Here is a 22,102-nt window from a genome sequence, read left to right on the forward strand (position 1 = left end):
AGAACATCAATCAAAATCTTGTTGGCTCCTTTTAAAATTAGATTTATTCCACCAATTGGTTTGGCATGAATTTTTTCACCATGTTTTATAAGCTTTACATGTTCACACTCTCCTGCTTCTACAAAATTTTGCCTTCAGGATCAACATTTGAGACACCACTTCTACTAGATCATGGAGTGTATGAATTTGGAATACCCAATAGCATGTGATTTTCAAACTGAATCATACATGGGGTACATATATATGCCCCTCTGCACACACATTTTGGGAGTGTGACTTTGACATCATATGTTTTGATGCCATCTTCGCTGCTGCATCAAAATAAAAAATGCTTTAAGTCAGACCAACATTAAATATGCTTTGTCTTAGAGAATTAGAGAAACCTAAGTTTTTATGATACAAGATAAAAAAAATGATAAAGCAAAGTCTTATTTTAATAGCCTTAGACTCAGTAACAACATCACACTACTCCTCCTGCAAAGACAAAACAGGATATGGTCTCCTATGGCTGAAAAAGGAAAATTTTCCCAGCACAATGATTATTTAAGACTGACTTAGCAGTACTTCAACAATCTGTCAATAGGACAATCTACGATAGAGATTACTAAAGTAAAAATCAAAGTCTCCTTTCATTTATGCTGTGTTAATTCATTTGTTGTTTAAATTAATCTCTCTTACACAGGATTAGTGCTCTCACCTAATAACTGAGTATACAGCACAAAGAAATTCAGCACACCAAAATTCAGCAAAAGAGCAAGTTATATTTCTAGTCTAGGTCATCTTTAGTGTTTAAAGTCAGTCACAGCAAATCTTTGAATTTCCACCTCAAGCTTCATAATTCCTCTTCCCACTTGCCACTTAACATGCAGAAGTGAGACCAGGATGCCTAATCTAGTTTACAGGACTTGACTGTATTTGTCTTCCTTAGGAATTGTTTGGCTTACTATAGTACCAAACTGTTCTTTGAGATATTAGGCACAAACTACTTAAAAGTAAGGAGTACATTTACCCGAGGAGCAGAGTGCCCCTCGGGTAAATATATCAGCTCTGTGGTGCATCAGGAGGAGACAGGTAGCAATAAACCCCTACACCATACAGTACAGATGCTAAATAAATTATACAGAGCAAGAGAAAGTGTATTCGAGAAAAAAAGGTGGGTTTGTTTTGATGAAGGCAGGGGAATACAATACAAACAATGCAGTTAATTTACCTGTCTCTCACAGACTTAATATCTGACCTTGGAACGTTTAAGTTTTGCTGCTTCTTTAAAATGAAAGAAGCAACTCTGCAATTGAGAATGAATTTACCAACAGTCAGGCAGCACTTTAACACTGCATTTTACAGAAGCCTTTGGAGTTAAGCTTCATCTTTCTTAAGTCAGTGTAACCCTCAGGTGATGGGCACCAAGCTGAACATGAAACCACAGCCTGAAGTAAGCCAACAACAATGATAGTAGAACTATCATTAGTGTACAAGAAAATCATAGCTGGAAGAGAAGATCAGACCAAAGTCACTTCCTCTTTTGCCTTTTTTGTTCAACAGGTTATCATACCGTAATTCTAAAACGTCTTTGGTTTTTTACCCATTCTCTGGTAAGGACGATGCTGAAAAGATGTCAGTTTTTGTTTTCGCTTTTATTTTGTTTCAGTTTTTAGCTTCAGAATTATTTCAGTTGCTCTTTCTTATTCCACCTATTCCTCTGTAGCAGCCAGTACTGCTCTGCTCTGCCTGCTCTATACATCATTCTAAGAAAACTACTTTATTATCATTGTCAGCTTCTTTCTCCATAAGGAAACTATGTGATTGTAATATGTTTTACTCCTGTTGCCCTTCTGAAGGATAAATATTTGGTTGATTTGATGTAAAAGCTGAGCACAGAATAAAAAAGTGCTTGTTAGTAAAATGACAGTGCACTCAGAATAAAACCTGACTTAAAAAAAAAACATGTATTTTTTTAATTTGCAATGTTATGAGAATAGAAACATATGCTTAATTATGTGAAAGCACTTTTTATTCATACAGTAATTAGTTATGTCTACACTGTTAGATCTCTGAATTGTCCTCACCATAACACTAATATCAGAGCCACAGATATATCACAAATGAGAAACAGAAAATGCATAATTATATTCCTGTATTACTTTTAACATGCATATGATTTCAGTGGAGGGCTAGTCACTAATAAAATTATGTTGCTTTAATGCCTAATGCTCCTTTTTACACAGATGACACAACAGCAACAGAAGTAGTTTATTTAGTAATTTCAGCTGGGTTCACACTACAGAAAGAGACTGTATGCTACCTCTTGAGCACATACGCAAAGGATGTACATACATCAGAAATATCCACGTATGAAATGAACCTCTTTCTCTGATCATTTGGGCTGTGTCCAAGTGCCCAGTCTGCTCATGAAATCCAAAGAGGTCATTAATACAACGACCATGGAACACTTCTTGGAGCAGTCTGAAACTACCTTGATCAATTTGCCTTAGCAAAGAATCCAGCTCAGATGCTCTCCACCATGACACACTTCCCCTTCAGCATAACCAAAGAGGAATAATCTGTGTTAATACTATTTAACTAAGACCCCCACACACACTGAGATGACTGGGGTCACTCATGGTCCCTTCCTTTTGCACTGGCCATCTTTTTCCAGAGCAGAATCATGCAAAAATGTGCTACTGATGTCTTCAAAGCCAGATATATGAGATTAAGGAGCTGATCCTCCATTTCATTTCATTAGCCTGTACCACTGCATTTCTTCAGAAGTCAGTAAGCCTAGACATACAGGTATTTTGCCTCTGCAGTTCCGACAGTCATTCCTCTTGTGATGGCAAGTAGACTCCACAGAGCTTTCAGACTTGCTCTCAGGTGACAAAGTATGCTTCAGCACAAACACTACCCAAAACCTTTTCTGAATCAGACTTCCCCATCAATCCCTGAAGCATTAAGAAGACATTTAAACATGCTTCCTGGATACCATTTGGCTCACTGCAGATTTTTGCTGTGTTTTAAGCACACTACTGACTGCATTAAATAACCTCATAATCACATTTAAAGGCTTAGTGATATAGTGCCACCAATATACTAAAATATATGATAAATGCAGTCAGCATTTTCCATACCATATGCTTGTAAATGTTATTCTGCAGGGAACCAATTAAAACTATAGAAAATTTGGAACACAGACATATGGAACAAAACAAAGCAACTTATCTTGTCACCATGGTGCTTGCTCAGTACATCGATTAGGGAATGGTGATATTATAGGACAAACAAATGTCACTTTAATTAAAGTATGCTGAAAGGCAATATACAATAGCAATCTAAAACATTAGCTTTTGCTGCGCTGATGTTAGTTTTCCTTCTAATTAGATAAAGCAGGTAAAATACACTCCTGAAAAAAAAAAAAAAACCCACAAATATTCCTCTTTGAAGTAATGTAACACTAGTCCTAATTCCATTTAAAAACTTCCTCTTTTAATATTCAATGAGAAAAAGGTAAGAAACTGAAACTGAATGTTTGAGTTTCAGGAAAAACATTTTAAAAACTCCTGAGGATATATGATCTTAGAGGGAAAAAAATAAGTTTAAGCAGGGACTTAAAAGTTTTTCTATGAAAATTTTGTGCATCAGGGAAAACAGTGAAACTAATCCTTGTAATTATCTATCACAATTGACAAAGTAAAAATACTAAAAAAACTGGAAGAAATAGCAATCACTTTAAATCAAGAAGTTATTAGGAGGTAAAATCATGATTACTTCATTCTCAAGGCAAGTTGGGAAAGATCAGAGGAAATATGCTCAAACTTTCATTTCCCACTCCTTCCACTTCAGAGTTCAGCACTGCAGTAGATGAAGTCCTACAAGGCACCACAGTGCTCCTAAGAAAGATTACAAAAAAATTAAGAACTTGAGGTCACACATTCTGGGTAAGACTCCTGTCTTACTACTCTTGTATTGTGCCAATGACACCTTGACAATGACATACACATGACGATACTGCAAACAGTATTTATGATATTATTTTCCCTCAGAAACACAACACCATTTCACAGTACTTTCTCTGACATAGAATATATGCGTAACTGAGACATGTTTTTAATTTAATGCTCTAGAACAAGCGGTAGCGAGGTGAAAAAAAGGAATTAAATTAATTCTGCAGTCATCAAGTAATGTTCCAACACAGACAAGACCTGTCAAGAGCCACAATACAATAAACACATCTTCCTCATATAGAGTTATAGGCAGATTCTCACTAACTACAAAAAATCCCCACCTTGAATGGAAGGAAAACTGCAGTAATGGTAAACAGGATACTGATTGCAAAATTTCTTATCTATCACAGTAGTTCAATTTCATCTCCTAAGAGATATGTTATAGAGACTGAACCATAGAATCAGAGAGCATATAGAATTAGAAATTATCTTTATGGTAAGCATACCAACTGCTGCTTTAAAACCTTAGAAAAAAATCTTTGAAGTGTAATTACAAAGTAAACTAAAGCACTTTTTGTACTATAAAACTACAATTATTTTTATAATGGTATCACATTATTTCAGTTAATAAAAATTGATAATGAACAGAATATAAGAGCTACAAACACAACTAGAAGGATTTTTTAATTTAAGTTTTGGCTCAGTTTCATTAATTTGCATTAAGGTTTTCACAATGTATTAATTAAAATTTTATTAAGCAGAAGGGAACAGGAGACATAAATTGACAAATTCACATATGAGGAGACATTAATGACTGATTAAGACATCATTCTCAATGATTTTTGCTGAATCCTCTTACTTAAGACAAAAACGGGTAATTCATCATCCCTGGCAAATCTGCTGCCCTAGCTAATTCAAAAGACAAGATATATTTTTAAAAAATATGGTTACAACAAAGTAAATTACATTAACATCTCAACTTTCACCTTTCAATATCTTCTAGTTTTGCATTGAAGACACTATAATGTATCTTTAATCTATGAAAATCACTGATATCTGTGCCCTCCCCCACAGAGGAGCTTGCTAGATTTTCTTCAAACATCAAGGTCCTGGTTTTCAATCAAAGAGGACACTGTCAGGAAAAGAAATCTCCATGGATTTCTATGCCAACTGTAGTTAAGAACAAATGATCCAAAGGTAAGGAGAGGTATGTAAGCTAGCACAGAACAATCTTCTTCTCAGGCTTGGCTCACTTCCAATAAACCACAGAGCTCAAACTTGCTTAAACTCTGATTCCAAATGTAAAAAAATCCAAGGTATAACATCCTTCCTAGGTCTTAAGTCTCTGGGAGTGGGGGTAAAAACTTCAACCAACTAACAAACAAACAAAAACCCAAAACAAACAAAAAAACCACACAAAGTACCCAAACAAACATACCAAACCCCAAAAAACTGAACCCAAATGAACAAAAACATACCCGGGAACAAGAACCAAAACAAAACAATGAACCAAAAAACCCACAAACAAAAACAAAACCCCTATGTCCATAAAAGGGACATATACAAGCAAAAATACCTATGCACATGACTGCTCACAGCATCCAGGCCCAGATTTTCCTACTGGTAAACTCTGAGGATACTGGTAGGGCACTTAAAATTGTAACCTCACCTCAGCAACTAGCAACACAACTACTCCAACCCACAGACATGTATTCTGTGCCAATAAGAGAATTCCTGTATTTCCAATCATAAGAATGCTACAACGTGTGAACTAAAATTTCTCTGTATCCTCAATGTGTTCAAGATGTTAAAGGGATTCACTGCCCTTGGAGATACTGACAAGCATCCAGATAAACACTTGTCATTACAGGAGCAGCAGTAACATTAGAAACTGGTGATGATTTCATGGCTTTGCAGTGTAAGATCACTCTCTGCTCCCAGTCTGGTATATTTTTATCATATTATTTCTACTTAGTTACTTGAATACATGTCAGCATATCAGAGGACAATTACCCAGTATTTTGTGTAAGTAAGTATTTTTCACTGAAAGAACAAATTGAATAACTACATGTAGCTTCCCTTCCTTCATATGGGAAGCATATACTGGCCTTGTACTGCTGTTGAAAGGGTATCTGTTCACCATTAATGGAATTAGGAAAGTCTGTTAAAAATAAACAAAACGTAATTCTTTCCTTTCTTTCACCAGCTAAGTAGAACAATAATTTTTCTTAGCATCAGCCAAACAGGATATGGTACAATGGCAACGTAATTACATTCAGTCATATTCAAACATTTAATCCCCAGCTGTAGAAAGAGTTCATATATGCAAACACCAACATATATATTGCTATTTCTGAATAAAAAAAGCATGTCATATCATAAAAAAACACACTGACTGAAAAGAGATTTGAGATACTCTACTGCAAGATTACAAGATATTAGTAAGCTGTTTAAATTTATAGAAACCCACAGAGGGTTGGTGATTTGAGTCATCTATTATACACAGCAATATATGAGAAGCAAATATTGAGAATGAGGTCTACTTATAAAAATAGACTGCTATGCCTGTCTGAGGAGATCCACGCTCGCTGAAACGAGATGAATTTTACATTCCTGTGATTTAAAGGCCAGCCTTTCAAATACATTTTAATATTGTCCATTAATTTGGGGAACTAGGATGTTAATAATTATGGCAGTTAGTATCACAATTAGTACTAAAATAAAAAGTTTAAATTTTATTTATTTTTTATTTCAAACCAATCTGTATGATATACCAATATCAACATGTTTTAATAAAAGTATGACTTAATTTACCTGTTTTGCCATGAAAGATATGCTATGAAGCATTTGTTAAGCATATGCTTAACATAACATCAGCAAAAAAAATCTGCAATTGTTACTCTGCTGACAATTAGTCTGTGAAGTCAATGTGACACAAAGCAATACTTAACAATAAGATGAAACTCCAAATGCTATTTAAAAATGTAAAACACTAGGAAAGTTCATAACATAGTTAAATGAAACCGGCACCTAACTGCTCCTCATAAAGGAATTTATTTTCAGCATAAAATACTGAATTTTAATGCTTCAGCATGGGAACAACATTCAGAGAATGCAGTACAAAATATTTAAATTACAAGAATTGTTAAGAAATATATGTTATTATATGTAACACCTCATATATATTATATTATAACACCTCAATAATATTATTACATATAACACCTCAGAAAAAAACTGTCATCAGTTTTGGATATGTTGGAATACTTTGCAAACAGCACGACACTGATGACAGGTACCACCTCCGTCTAAGTGATTCCTTCATCCATCTGATGATGCATGATACTAAGAGAATGATCAGTACCCAAAAATTAAACCAGCAGAGTCTCTATACAAACATTCTAAAACACAAGAAGGAAAAGGGGAGAAAGGAAAAGGGGAAAAAGTATTAAGTGCTGCATGACAGACCATCCTGTCAAAACCAGAAATAACGTTGTGGCTCAGCATGGCCTTCTTCAGAAACAACAGAAAAAACTTTTCTTCCCACAGATCATTCAGCAGGGGAAGCCATGAGCACCAAAGATGAGAGAAAAGGGAAGACTCATCTCTCTGTGACTGGAAACACCCTATTTTCAACTGACATTTGATTCCCTTGATTTACATTGTTCTCTGGCCTCCCAGTACAACTATATAATTTATGCAGGTGTTTGTGTAAGTGCTCACAAGGAAAAAGACCTAGCTACTAAAGCTCAGTGAGTCTGATCTATTTTAAACTATATGTATATTGATTTATATTAATTCCATTCCCTCAGAAATATTTGCAATTATGTAAAGTTGGAACACTCTCTAACAATAGTAAACTCTCTAATAATAGTAAAAAATGCAGACAAAGACTGGAAGTGTAGTGAAAATAAGCTTCCATGATTCAAGTTAAGTTTGCAAGTTTATTTAGACTTTTGACAGAATCAGAAACTAAATAAGACACTTCTGCATTCAATAAATGTTACCATTCTACTTTTTTTGTCTTTTTCAGGGTTTTGATTTATTAGTTGCTATGGAGTATTTGTTTTGCAGGGAGGAAAGGCGTACAGGGATATTTTTGCTGGAGTTTTTTGTTTTTGTTGGAGGTTTCTTTGGTTGGTTGTTTTTTGGCGGGGGGTGAGGGGGTGTGTATTTTCAGTCCCCAGCCTAAACCTTGTTTTACTCAGCAATCATGTCAAATAAGGTTCTATAATTTCTAGCCATCTATTCTTAACTTAAATGTGTCACACCATATTCTTGTTCAAAACAGTAATCAGAGCTAATGAACAGGAGAGAGTGGGGGTTGCAAGTACCCAAGCATTTCTGTAAAGAGGCAGAAAGTGCAAGGAAATTCCCTTGCCCTGTCTCTTATCTATTTCAACAGACTTCTGCTTATTTTTATTACAGAAGTGGTTTCCAACTCTCAGTGCAGACAACATGCTCTTCTATCACATACCAAACTAGTTCACACCAAATTATCACAAAAATGAGTTACTTTCTAAACATTCAGCAATGTGTAAAGGAGTCCTCAAAAGAAATGCTGTGGAGATTTACTCTTCCAAAAAAAAAAAAAAAGGTATACCTGAATAAGGAAGCATGCCACTTCTGAGCTTCTCTGGACTGTCACAGATGAATAGTCTATCATGAGGGCTAAATATTTTAATGTGAAGATAAACAGTCTTACAGCTATAATGGTCTCAATGTCATCCCGTCACCTACTGCAGCTGTGTATTCTGCCAGATCTCTGAGGGATGGAGCTTATCCTGTCCTTCCTGTCAAAAAATGACAAGCCAGGTGATTTAAAGTGCTTTCTCAAGAATTTGTGATGCTCTGAATCTATCTGTTCATTACACACCTACTAATATTCAGGCTTGAATATGCAAGAGTATACTAAACTATGATCACAAAGAAACCAGATCTATTTTAGATTTTGTGGAAGAGCTTGAAAAAAATCGTTTACTATACTTCTTTTTGTTTCAAAGGAAGAAATAAACGCTCTCCATATTTCACAGAATCATAAAATCCTTGAATATCTCATGTTGGAAAGTATTCATGGGACCATCAAGTCCAACTCCCTGATTCTTGCAGAACTACTCGACACTAAACTAGATGACTAAGAGCATCACTTAGACTCTCCTTGGATTCTGAGAGGCTTTGATGCTACAAACACTTCCGTGAGAAGCCTGTTCTAGTGACTGACCACCCTCTCTTCAAGCAAAGAACCTTCCTAAAGTCCAGTCTGAACATCCCCTGGCACAGGTTCACTCCATTTCCCTATGATCTACCATCGCTCACAAGGAGAGATCAGCAGCTCCCCCGCCACCACCCCGTGTCTTGCCTCAGCCTTCTCTTCCCTCAAGCCGAGCAAACCAAGTGACCTCAGATATTCCTTTGAAGTCTTGCCCTTGAGGCCCTCAAATTTTTCCTTCAAGTCTAAGTGAAAACAGAGTATTAACAGTACTTTATTTCTTTAACAGCATTTATAGCATGCTATATGGGCATAAGGAAAGCCTAGTTTCCTCCTTCCTTAGATGTGCAAATTTCCTGAAGAGGTCAGTGTTTCTAATAGGTATCAAAGATTCCAACTTGACCAGTCTTATTCAGTAAGATTGAATTCTACTCCCATCACCCCAGGAATTTTCTTGCATATCTCAACAATGTCTAGAAACAGACTCCCTAGGGTTTGTGCTTCTCTCTGTGTTTCCAAATGACAGAGAATATGAGTGTACAAGTGACCTACACGAAAGTGGTAATTTAATAGTGTGGACTAAGTGAAAACTGCTAAGGCTGAGACGCCAGGTTGGACAACTACACTCAGCCCCTTTCCGTCTTCCTCAGTCTTACCTTCCTCGACTATCATATACAGACTCTTCCTAAAGAATCTATGTAGTCACTTTGGAAACATTAAACTCCAAACCCACGCTTTAAAGCGAGCATCACATTCTCATAATGCGATAGATCTGTAACAGAGATTTTCATGCATCTGAGAGAGATGCTTACACCTCACAATGCCTGGAATTCAATCATCCTCTGAGTTTTTAAATTGGACAGAACACACCAGATTACCAATCCCGCTGTAGCTTCTGATATTTTACTGTGGCTCAAACAATTATATGAAATACAGATGTATAACCATTCCTGCTTTATGGAAGCAAAGAGCAGATTCTGCTCCTGCAGACTGATGTTAATTCAGTATCAGTAATTACTATCTGGTTGGAAGAAAAGCAGCTGAATTCTAATCACCACTTAACAGGGCAACTAACTAGGTTGTTTTTGCCAAAACATCATCAAGTAGCACTGATTTGAGATCTAAGAATTTGAAATATGCAAAGACTTAAACAAATTCTAACTAATTTAAAAGACAAGTAATGAAGCATTCAGTTAACAATGGAGGACACATGCAAACAAGCAGAGCTAGAACTATGTAGAATGTCATTTCACATCTTGTTTAGCATCTTTGTTTATTTTTCAGTGCAGCAAAATGCAGAAGTAGGTAGGATGATCTGGTTTTTTGGCAAAAGACAACATGTTGTAAGGTAGAACTTAAAGTGGCAGTTCAGAAACAATCATGTCCCAAAAGATTAATTTATCCTAAAACATAAGATGTATGACAAAACGCATCTGTAGCTCATTCAAGTGGCACAGAAGGAAAAGACAAACTACACTATCAACAGCCCTGATGAGATTCTTACACTGCAGTGTTCTGAATTGTTGAAATTTACTAAGAGTATATACTAATTTCACACACACTGTACACTACTCTTAACAGCAACATGGCAGTATCATAACTCTGCCTGCTGAGTATTGTAGTGCTTGGAAAGCACAATGAGGAGAAAGAAAAAAATAGGGCAAAGGAAAAACAAAATAAAAATATATGTAAGTGTCTCATTACTTCAGCCTCTTTGGAAACTACAAAGTTGAGGAGAAAAGGACATAAAAAGGTTAAGTTCACCTGCTTGTTAAAACAGAGCATTTTTATATTTAGTGTTCTGTTTTTCCACACTGAGGCCACTCTCTTCAGTTTTACCCAGGATAAATGTAAGCAAGATCCCAGCATTTTTAGACAAGCAGAGCTCAGTCTTCACACTTACCTAAATTTAAACAAAAATATTTCTTTTGATCAGTTCATTTTCTTTACCAACTGTAACTTTTGTTTGACGTAGAATATGTAAACAGATGATCTTTTCAGGCCATGAGAATATAACTGGTTTAATTATCATATGGGGCAGGGGTGGGAAGTTGATGGCTACTTTGGTTTTTCCAATGAAGGCTCAACGCTTTGACATTGAGACAGGTTCATACCATAGAACAACTATTGGACACACTTTGCAACACAGATCAAGCAAAATACCTCTGACCCAGCCTCAGAAACTCCTCTTCCACTGCACAAAAGGTGACAGTTAAAAACTGCACAATGATCTTTAAGATGTTAACAAAGAGCAAACATTAGATTATTTCATTCATTTTCACATGAGATTTAAACATGATATAAGCAAGCATCTCTGGAAATCAAGGACTAGAATTCCAGTCTACAACACTCCCTTATCCCTGGAATGAAGGCTTTAGTGCATAGTTACACCACTTCAATGAAACCTTTTTATTCTTGTCCTAGGACTGTCAGTGCTGAAGTACTAGTGTGTATCAAATTTTCAAGGAAGAGAAGGCATCTTTACAGTAGCACGGAACTGCCTTTATGCAAGTTCATGCAGTTTGCCTTTTACAAAAGCAAAGAATCATACAAAAACATCCCATACCTCTTCCTTTCATACAAAAAATAATTTTTATGTAAAAATGTAGCCAATTTCCAAATGTTTGGAAATTTTTAAGCTGTTTGCAGTGACTGCACAGTTTATCTGTCATCACCTCTACAGTTCCATCTTGTCACAAAGACAAATGCACAGATTTCCTTTACGGTGGTGGAGAAGTTGTATATCATCCCTTTACCACAAACAATGAATGCCCTAGTGATACCATGTGGTCTCCAAATCCCTCAAAGATTGAGTAATTAATTTTGAATTTTTAAAAAGTTTGTAATTCAGGTAAACTTGAATTACAGTATTTTTGCTAGTCAAAAAATTATCACACATCTTATTTCAACTACATCAAGAGAGAGAACAGTCAAGTCCATCTTTGCAAAAATAGAAAAATTTGTTTGTTTGTTTGTTTTCTGAGCTACAATTATTTAAATTGCATGGATTATTGCCATTTTTATGTTAGTTAATTTTTTTTTTAAATTTAAAAAACCGAAGAAGCACGGAACCAAATCCAAAACCAGAAAGAGACTGGAAGTGAAATGGGGGGTTAAAAAGTATCGGGTCTTTTAACTTTAAATAGCTATTTACTTAATTAAACATGTAAAAGAGACATGCAGGAACTCTGCAGACTAACATTTCAAAGATTTCATATAGTCCTAAACACCCTCTTACAGACACAATACTCCATATATCACAAAAAGCCATTTGTTCTTCTAAGTAATGTGACTGCTAAGGATAAAGTCTCAAACAGATTTATCTGTAAGAAAACTAAGCAAACATAAATTAAACTTCTGTGGACTGCATACAGGCATTGTCAAACATAGGAGCTTACTTTTCCAGCAGGTTAAACCATCCCAGTATACTCCATATGACCCTGCTGTAACACAGCCAGGCCTGCAAATGACTTTGACTGAATGCTGAAACCTTTCCTAAGTCAAAGAAAGGCTGCTTAGTCAACTGGTTATTTGCCAACTGTCTATATTTAGGACTGTCCCTGCAAGTGTTCAAAAGTTTACCATTTATCACTGCTTCAGAAAAAGACAAATATATTCCAAGCAGAATTCCAGAGGAATTCTGCTTCTCATCAAAGGGAAGTCTTCCTCTTTCTACCCATCCCACTGACTCCAGATCAACATACAAGGTTCACCAAGCAGAATATGCCTGTCTCTGTAGCCCTCCAGATTCTAAGTCTCTACACATACCCAGGATTTATAAGAGCATGATAGTAGCTGAAAAAATAGTTCAGCGTTCTCTTCTTCCCTACCAACTCCTCTTTGATTAGGATTTTGTAATCACTACTGCACAAATGCAAGGAAGTATTTATTGGGAATGGTAATCTTTATGCTGTGTAGCACAATGAGATTAACCATTAAGAAAAAGGTCACTACAGCATGACGGTGTCTCACAGGCAAGGGCTGGTTTAGCAGCTAACTTGGTTAGACAGCAGAAGGGGTTGCATATAGCACCACTTCCACACACAAGGCTAAATCAAAAACCAAAACTGTGCCAACTACAAACAGACATGAACACAATTATTGCAATCAAAATACGGCAAGACCAAAATTTCCTAAGTAGTACAAAACAGGTACACTGCAAAATCAAACTGTGCTCTAAACAGAATTTGTTATAAGGAGGCTTAAGATTAATAAATTACAGCTAGAAGGAAATGTACAGAAGCAGGTTATGACTGTGCAAGATGGAACTGGGCCAGTGCATTAGGTCTATCAGGCCTATTACACATTATTCAGTTACTGTCAAATGATTCAGTAAACAATGGAGGAGAACTATCTGACGTCCTCCAGATGTCATCATTTTCTGAAATCTTCCGAGTCTTTTCACTGTCCATCCTCTGTCCTTACTGTGTCACCATCTATTTGGATCTTGTTAGAACAAGTGATATCATACCTGTTGTTAAGGACCTGTCTAACTGTTTTTTGGAACAGAGGCCCTTCTTTGAAGAAAAATAATGTAACAGGAATGTTATGAAGTCATTTAAATCCTAAGTCTGATCTCCCTCAGGACTCCAGGCTGGCAAATAGGACTTCCATGCTGCTCCAGTCCTACCCTTTCCAAACTAAAATCCCACATCTACTCACACCTTCCCAGTATAAACACAATCATACAGTCCACCCAAGCACGGTTAAAGCTGAGGTTTTACTCCCTCTCCTTTTACTAAGCCTCTCTCTCACAGGAGCATAAATCACAGATATATAAGGAACTCATGAAAGTATCCTACCTATAACTCCAGTCTGTAATCCTGGTTACAGGAGAATCTGTGATCCTCCTGTATCCTGTAATCATATTCAGTTTAGACGCTACTTAGATACTGCAAAGCTCTGCAGGCCTGTTTAGCTCACTAGGGGTAGGCCTAATTCCTGCCTACCCTCAGAGCTAACACTCTGGCTATCATGACCTGATGGTTTAATCACATGAACATTATTTGGTTTCAGCAGAAGTAACATACCAGCTTCCACAGCCATGCTGTGGGAAGCCTTCCCCTCCTAGCCTGACTCTAACTCTGCCTATATAGACTTCCCTCTTCCCGCCCTCCTTGCTCCAACGTGTTCAAGAAAATGCCTCAACAACATCTTGAAACCTTTTCAAATCCTTCCCTGCTTCAACTACCGTTTCCTACTCAATAGTGAAACATTTTAAATCTTCAGACAGTCTATAGCAGAGGAACAGAAAGAGCAGTCAGATATCATTTTTCTGTGATGCTGTCCTTATGCTTAAAGACATGTTTCCAAACCTCAGCAACTTTCTGGTTTTTTCTAACTCCTATGCAAAACTGCCATTTGCTAAAATGCTAACTAATAGGTGAGGAAACATAAAACCAACTATTACCACCACACTACTACTTTGGATTGATCCACTCAGTCTATGTCCAACAGACTCCCAAGATAGGAACTGAAATGATTTTTTAATCAAGTATTTGCATGCAATCTAGCACAGCAGAATCATGGCCACACTTTAATAGTTGTGTGATACCCTAGTAAATACCCTACTACACTGAAATGCCTTTGGAATTTATTTGTGTGTAGAACAAAATATAAAGTATCTCAGCTACATACGCAGTGATTCAACACCCGAAAAGTTAACCAAGACAGAATTTGACCTAATCATTACCAATATGGTGCGCTTCACTTATCACTGCACCAGAGACTGAAGAAAAGCAAGGTATGTAGATAATTGTTTAAAAATGCTATTTCTGTCATATCAAACCATGAAAATCCATGGGGGAAAAGAATTTTTAATTCTCCATTTCTGCCACATTTTTGTAGTCTGTCTGACTTCATTGGAACTGTAAAAGGCTATTAAATTACCCAATATATTTTCCTTACAATTACACGTTGCTTTTTAAAGCAGTTTTACATATGTTCATCCAATTCAGGTTTTATTTTGGTTTGCTTATATGGAGAGGCCTTCTCTCACTCCTCTGGGAAACTGTCTTCCTTGCTAATAGACCTAATTTTCTGGAACTAGCCTCTTTATTAAGCTTCTGCTGACTATTTTGTAATTACATATTTATACCTATGTTTCTGAATGAAAGATTCCTTCCTTTCTTTGCATTGCTTCTAGCAATTCATAGATCCAGACTGTTCTCATGTCTCAGTGCAGCAGGAATTTAATCAAGTTTTATGTGGAGCTCTTTTTTTTTCTTGGACATCAATTCTTTAAATATTTTTCTTATGATTCCCTGAATTCTTTTCCAGTTAAGAAATATTTCTGATTATGTGGTACCCATAAAAAGAAGGGAGTATTCCACTTAAAACTGTAGCATGATAACAAAAACCAACCCTTCAATATTACTGTAACTGCTCATAACTTTGCTTTGTTTAAAAATTTACCTAAGAATTATGCTGGTGCAATGTTTATTCTTTTTTTACTTATTACTAATAAACACTGACTCCATAGCTGCTGCTGCATGATTTCTTCTGACAGGTTTAAGTAATAAAATGTTAATCAGCTGTAACACTCTGATTCTGCAACCATTTTAGGTGTATGTACAACTTCTATATCAGAGCTTTCCAACTGGAGTCAATATCATTACTCATACCCTTTAATTCTTACACAGCATAAGTGCCTTGCTAAGTGGAGTCAAGTCCCTTGTGTGCTGCTAGATGAATGCAAAGAAGACACGTGAGAGGGTAAGACTTGATTCCCTGTCTAAATGTTTAAAAGCTTTTTTACTCCTCAGCTTGGAGATGTTCAGCAGTTTCTGGGAAAATAACTTCTGCTTCACTTCTGTAGTGTTTCTCACTTCCTGTAAAGCCAAAACTATTCCAACTAAATCAAATACTATTTTCAAAGTAACCACTGCCTGTATAAACCATTACAGTAACCATTGATAAAAAAAAACAAACCTCCAGATAGGAAAATAAGAAGCACTATGAATAAGCATGTAAGTGACTCAGCTTGTTTTTAAACTGCGGTCACATAAATCTACTCAAGTCACGCCATCATCACTAACTGTTCTTTGAACTTCTGTGCCTCAGAAACAAGCACAACATTCATTTTTCATATCTATCAAAGCAGTGCCTTAAAAGCCTTTTTAACTATTCTCAAGGGCATCTCCCTGGTCAAGGGTCTGACCCTTGGTTATATTTTCCTCAGACTGGAAAATGTCCAGTCACACAGTCCAGTATTTATTTGGGCACACCTGTCTGGGCTCGGAATACCCCATTTGTCCAGTGTGTACCCTGCCAGGTGTAACACTGGTCTAGCATTCTGGTCTCTTTTCTTGTATCAGCAAGGGACTAAAAGAACTTCAATTTTTAGAGGGTTTGGGGCTTTTTTTCCAAATACCGAATATTCCAATTTCCGAATACTATCCAAATGCTGAAGATGACAAAGCATTTAGAAAGATTATTTTCCCAGCTAATTTGCCATTCTCTGCAGGAGGATGACCATCCTTCAATTACTAGTTTGAAGCACTTTGCTGCAGTATGTGGTTATCTCAGTATCATCAGCACATTAAGCCTTTCTGGAGCTCATTCTGTTCTCTGACTTCCCTGAAGCCAGCATACAAAGCATTAGGTTCTCCATTAGGCACAGACCTAAAGCCAGGGGAAAAGCACTCTCTGACAGTCCTTGTTTCAGTATCTCTCAGAGGCAATTCTGTAAATTTATTTTTAAAATTCTTACAGCTTCTTTCTTGACATATTCCCTTGATTTAGCTTCTCACAGTCATTCCACTTCACTGTAACAGTCTGAAGCACGTAAGATTACTTGGAAAATACCTAATTTAAGTACCTTCCTTGGTACACAGCATTCCATGTCAGAGAATTACTGAGGAAGTAATTTCTGAATGCTTAGTTCTCTATTTGATTGACTTTAACATCTTGATAACTGCTGTGATAATCAGTCTGAAGCTACACCACTGAAACCTTAAACTTTTGATTTGTTTTCTTGAATAAATTATACAAAATTTTATACTGACTGATCAGTAACTCTTCTCCATCTGGATGGATTGCCTGTACCTGAAAGAGTCTAATCCCAAGAGATTAAGACCATAATACAGCTGGGAAAAGACAATGTTTGTAAAGCATGACATTTTTTGTACAAAATTGTTTAAGGTTTAGTAAAGTTCTTAAATAACTCAATAAGCATGCAGAGAAGGACAGCAAGTATTGCATTTGGATCTTCCAAAATATTACTGAAGTTTCCTACAAGCCAATAAAGAAACAAAATCACCCAAGAAAAAAGGGGTGTCATCCTTTCACGACATACCACAGAATTAAAAGTTCAGGAAAAGAAGGAAAGGAACAAATGGTCAGTTTTTCAGTGAAGAATAACCATGAAGGAGTCTTCAAAAGAATATGTGCTGAGATATGTGCTGTTTCTCATATCCATAAATAATAAATAATATTACTTCTAGTAAGAAAGGCAGGGAAATAATGAGGTGGGGAAAGCTGCAGACAATACCAGATTATTTAGGAGAGTCAAATCTGTAACTGGCTACAAGAACTGCAGAAAGGACTCATGACAGTGAGAACTAGGAAATAAAACAGTAAATGGATTTGAAGGCCAAGAAGTGCAGAGTAGGGAAAATGTGAGAAAACAACCAGTCTTCACTTTTAACTGTACTGAGATGCTGTACACTGTCAGATGAGCTTTAAAAAAGGTATTACTAAGCAGCAAAAACATCATGAATTCACATTACATGATACTCTGAAAGCATCAGAAAAACGCCTTCTGACAATAAAACAGAGTCAGTAGGATAGCAAGAACCCTTAAGAAAATTGAAAAAGAAAAAAAAAGAGAGAAGACAATTGTACTACTGTAAGTCTTTTATGCTGTTATGACTTAAACCTGACAGGCGGTTCTGGGCTCCCCAGCTTTCAAACAGTTAAATGAAATCTTCAGAGAAAGGGCACAAGGATGACCAGAGTGATAGACTTATGCTCATGTATGAAGAGGCAACAGAAAACTTTAGCTTAAAAATGTCTGAAAGAAGACAAGGAGAATATGGTACTACTTAATTAAAGGCCAGAGACAAAGTGAAATAAAAATACTCACTCAGGTAGAACCATCATAGAATACACATTGAAATTGTCAGGCAATTTACAGCAAACAAAGAGGAATATTGTCACTGTCAAACAAAGCACGTGATAAAACTGTAAAACTCACTGCCTCAGGGATTTTGTTGAAGCCAAAGCATAAAAAAACCCAAGCACATGTCATAGCCGAATGTATGGAAGATGGTTCTAGCTGTGGCTAACATGTTAGTTCAGCTATACATTTTGATCTAAGCTTTCAACACCTGATCAGCCTGTGTCTTCTACTGTTTATAATCTCCCACTAGACAAGACAGAATGGTTTAAAAAGATCTTTGATCTCATCTAGTCTCACCTATTGTCGCTTTATTACTAGACTTACAAAAAAAAGGAGAAAAACCTGCAGAACCGAACCATAAATGTGAAAAAATGTCAGTATAGTATTTCTTATATCCCATCATGTATTGCCTTCAAAAATTTTGCCTCCTTGGTTTTACATAGATTATATGTAACAACTTTAAAGATTGATACTGAAAATTACTGAGGGTGTTTTAAAAGCTATGAAAGCAAAATCCATTGTTTTCTAAGAAGGAATAGTCTAGTTGAGGCTTTATTATTAATAGATAATACACAGAGAATTTTCCTCTCAACAATTGATGAAAGTAGACAATACAAAGACTTAGAAAACAAAAAACAAGCATGCCCTTTGTGCATCACAGTCCGAGGCTGTAATTTCCTCCATGCGGATAAATAGCCTTGATTAATATTGTGGCTGGATCCAGACCCAAATGAATGACAAAGCACTTCCTGTAATAGGTTCCCCTGCATGGTCTGGAGCAACTGTAACTGTTCTTCTGGTGAAAATTTTCCTTCACTCATGCTGAGTAGCAGGCACGTAGTCAGCACACTGTAACCTGTTTAACCTAACAAGAATACCCGTGGTGTGAAATGCCAGCACTGTGACGCTGGCATCAACAGGCCTCTCAGATACAACTGTAGGCCTTTCAGCATCTTCCACAGATATGGCTGCAGTAGCACAACACACAGCAGCTCCTTCCTCCTTAGTCATTCCCCTGCACAGCTTTACCTCACATCAGTGTCAAAACAAAGACTGCTCATTGCTTTGCCTCAACTCAGCCTATGGCTACCAGCTGAGAGATTGCCCACAAAAGGCCTGAACAAGCTAAAAGGAAAACACACCATCAGCCTTTCCTGTTGCAGAATGCGAATCTTGAATTTTTCTGGGTTACCCCTTTCAGGTCACTGTAGTACAGAGTAAACTGGCAAATTGAAGACAACCTATAAGATTTATGGATCTGTTTTGAACGGAACACACCAGTGCTAAGATGCTTCATCCCCAGCCACGCTCTGCTGATATGCCCATAGATGGAGTCTGAAAGACACTCTCCTGCCACAATACCACTCTTGTAGAGGAGGCCTCCTCCAAAACATGTCTTTTCCTCCCATGATTCAGAAGGTACAAAGAGAATTCTGCATTTCTTTTGAAAACACACGTTGCAGGAATATAAAGGTGCTCCTGTGGTGCGTTCAGTTGCTGTGCCCCTCCCTTGATCTAAATGAAAGAAATAATTTTATCTATTCTCCATGGGCCTCTTTCAGTTCTGGTTTTCTAGACAACTCCTTTGTGATCATCAAAAGCTATTCAGGAAGATTAGTGCAATGTTTGCTTTTAGAGGTAAACAAATTGTTTTTACTGCTTGCCACTTACTAATGGGAAACATTATTGCTGCACAATTAATGTCTATCAAGAAAGACTACCTATGATGTTCTTGAGCAGAAGGTTTGTCAAAACCACCATCTCCATCTCAAATTTTGTAATACATGAATGTCTAATGTGAAAAATGTATTAAGAATTTGTAACTGCACTGTGCAGTATCTTTTAAGAGGGCTACCAATATTGCAACTGCTTATATGAAAACCTAAGGGAAATATTCTAAAAACTCCTAAAAATACATTCTAAAACACCTTCTGTTGGCATGTGACCAAAATTACACACTTCATGTTTATTTATCCTTAATGTCCGACAACATAGTTAAAGAAGACACCAAGGGATTAATTTTCCATCTCTTTCTCCACTCCTTAAAAAAATTAGTTGATTCTCTGATTTCCAACAATGCTAGCCAAGAATGGATAGTGTAACAAGTAATTTTCTACAAATCTTTTTAGATACAGAACCACATCTGTCAAAGAGCATCTTGGGCTTATGATTGCTCCCTCTCCAGAGATTCTTAACAGATCTATGAAACTGGGAAGGCCCTGCAAGTACCAAATACCCAAATAAAATACCCAGGATAAAACAAGCAGGCATGGGATAAATCCAGTCCTACTCCTATAACTGAACACATTTCTTAGAGCTGGAGAGCTAGTGGGCATGCAGGCTACACGTGAAAGGTAAGAAGTCAGTAAAATCGAGTTTTGCAGAGAAAATCAGAATGGAAAACAAGTTGGCCTAAGACCATCCCCGTCTTTAAAACATCCTACTTTTGGAGTCCGTATAAGGGGGAAAAGAGCAGGCACTGTCTGGGGTAGATTAACTGTCACTGTAAACAAAATAAATACTCGGCAGTTTCAGCAGAGCCCTACCAACAAGCCGCCTGAGAATAGGATCTATCTACCTCTGTGATTCCTACCACGGTATTGACGACCGATGACTACTGAGACACAATTATGATGCTGAACCTTGGTAATCTTTGCATATTGTGTGATTATTTAATATTTTGGTTATTTAAACTTATCCCCTACTGCCAGTGCCGTTTAGACCACAGAAATAACACTTCTCCAGCAACTTCGCGTATTATTACCTTCCCTTCAACTGTGCAACTTGATGCATCTCGAAGTCCCAAGAAACGCGCAAATAATCCTCAAACGGCATGCTGACACCTCCCGCAATGCCTGTCAGATACGGGCTCGTGGGTTCGCAAAGCACAGCATTATTCAGCAGTAATTAGAGGGCAGCCCGGTGTGAGAAGAAAACGCACACCCAAAACACGCCGCAGCCCCAGCCGCTGCGAAGGTCACCAGCCCCATCCCCTGCCCGCCGCCCGCCCGGGAGGACCATAACACTGCCCCCAGAAGTTTCGGAGAGCACCCGCGGGCGCCGCACCCGGGGCTGCGCGGGCGCGGCCGACGGCCGCAGTCTCCGGCAAGTCGGGCGAAGTCCCGCGCACGCTGCCCCGCGCCGTGACTCACCAGCCGGGACTGGGCGCGCTGCAGGAACTCCTCCATGGCTCCGGCCGGGCGCAGGGATGGGCAGGAGCACGGCCGGGCTGCCCGCCCGGCGCTGCCCCGCTCGGCGCCCCGGCTGCCCCGCGCCCCGCCGCGCTGCGGAGCGCCCGGTGCCGCAAGGGCCGGCGCGGAGCCCCCGGAGCGCGCACAGCGCCGGGACGCGGCTGCGGCCCCCGGGCCGCGCCGGCCCCAGGCCCTGGGAAGAGGCGGCTTGCTCTTTGACAAGAATTCCTGACCCCAAGGACAGGGCGCGCCGAGACCCGCCCCACGCAGGGGCTCCAAGCAACAGGCACCAGCCGGTGGCTGCAGTGGTTTGCTTGGGCTGCGGTGTCTGAGTTCCCACTTGACGTTTAGTAGGACTCATCAGTGGAAGGCTCGAGGGCTTTGGGGTCAGAGGCAGTGACTGTTTCGGGGTCCCCTTCCCATGGTGATGAAGGTCTGGAGGGAGCCAAGCAGTGGGTTCAAATTGCAAGAGAACAGGTTAGATAGATGTTAGGAAAAAACCTCTTCTGAGGGTTGTGAGGCACTGCCCAGGGAAGTTGTGGATGCCTGATCACTGGAGGAGTTCAAGACCAGTTTGGATGGAGCTCTGTGGAACCTGGATCAGTGGAAGGTGTCCCTGTCCACTGCGGGGGAGCTGGAACTA

The 22,102-nt window shown here is 38.1% G+C and overlaps 1 protein-coding gene across 1 annotated transcript in view; it reads right to left on the bottom strand.

Annotated features, from left to right (window-relative positions):
• Positions 1-21,530, bottom strand: part of LOC121356149 (protein prune homolog 2-like) — a gene marked incomplete at its 3' end in the record, with an annotated part of 120,760 nt that extends 99,230 nt beyond the window's left edge. Inside the window, exon 1 of the mRNA XM_041472263.1 lies at positions 21,421-21,530. Coding sequence (XP_041328197.1) covers positions 21,421-21,456 — 36 coding nt within the window. The remainder of the gene's footprint in view (positions 1-21,420) is intronic.
• Between the last annotated feature and the right edge of the window lie 572 nt (positions 21,531-22,102).

The sequence above is a fragment of the Pyrgilauda ruficollis genome, unplaced genomic scaffold, assembly GCF_017590135.1.
Source record: "Pyrgilauda ruficollis isolate IOZ18807 unplaced genomic scaffold, ASM1759013v1 scaffold288, whole genome shotgun sequence".
NCBI lineage: Eukaryota > Metazoa > Chordata > Aves > Passeriformes > Passeridae > Pyrgilauda > Pyrgilauda ruficollis.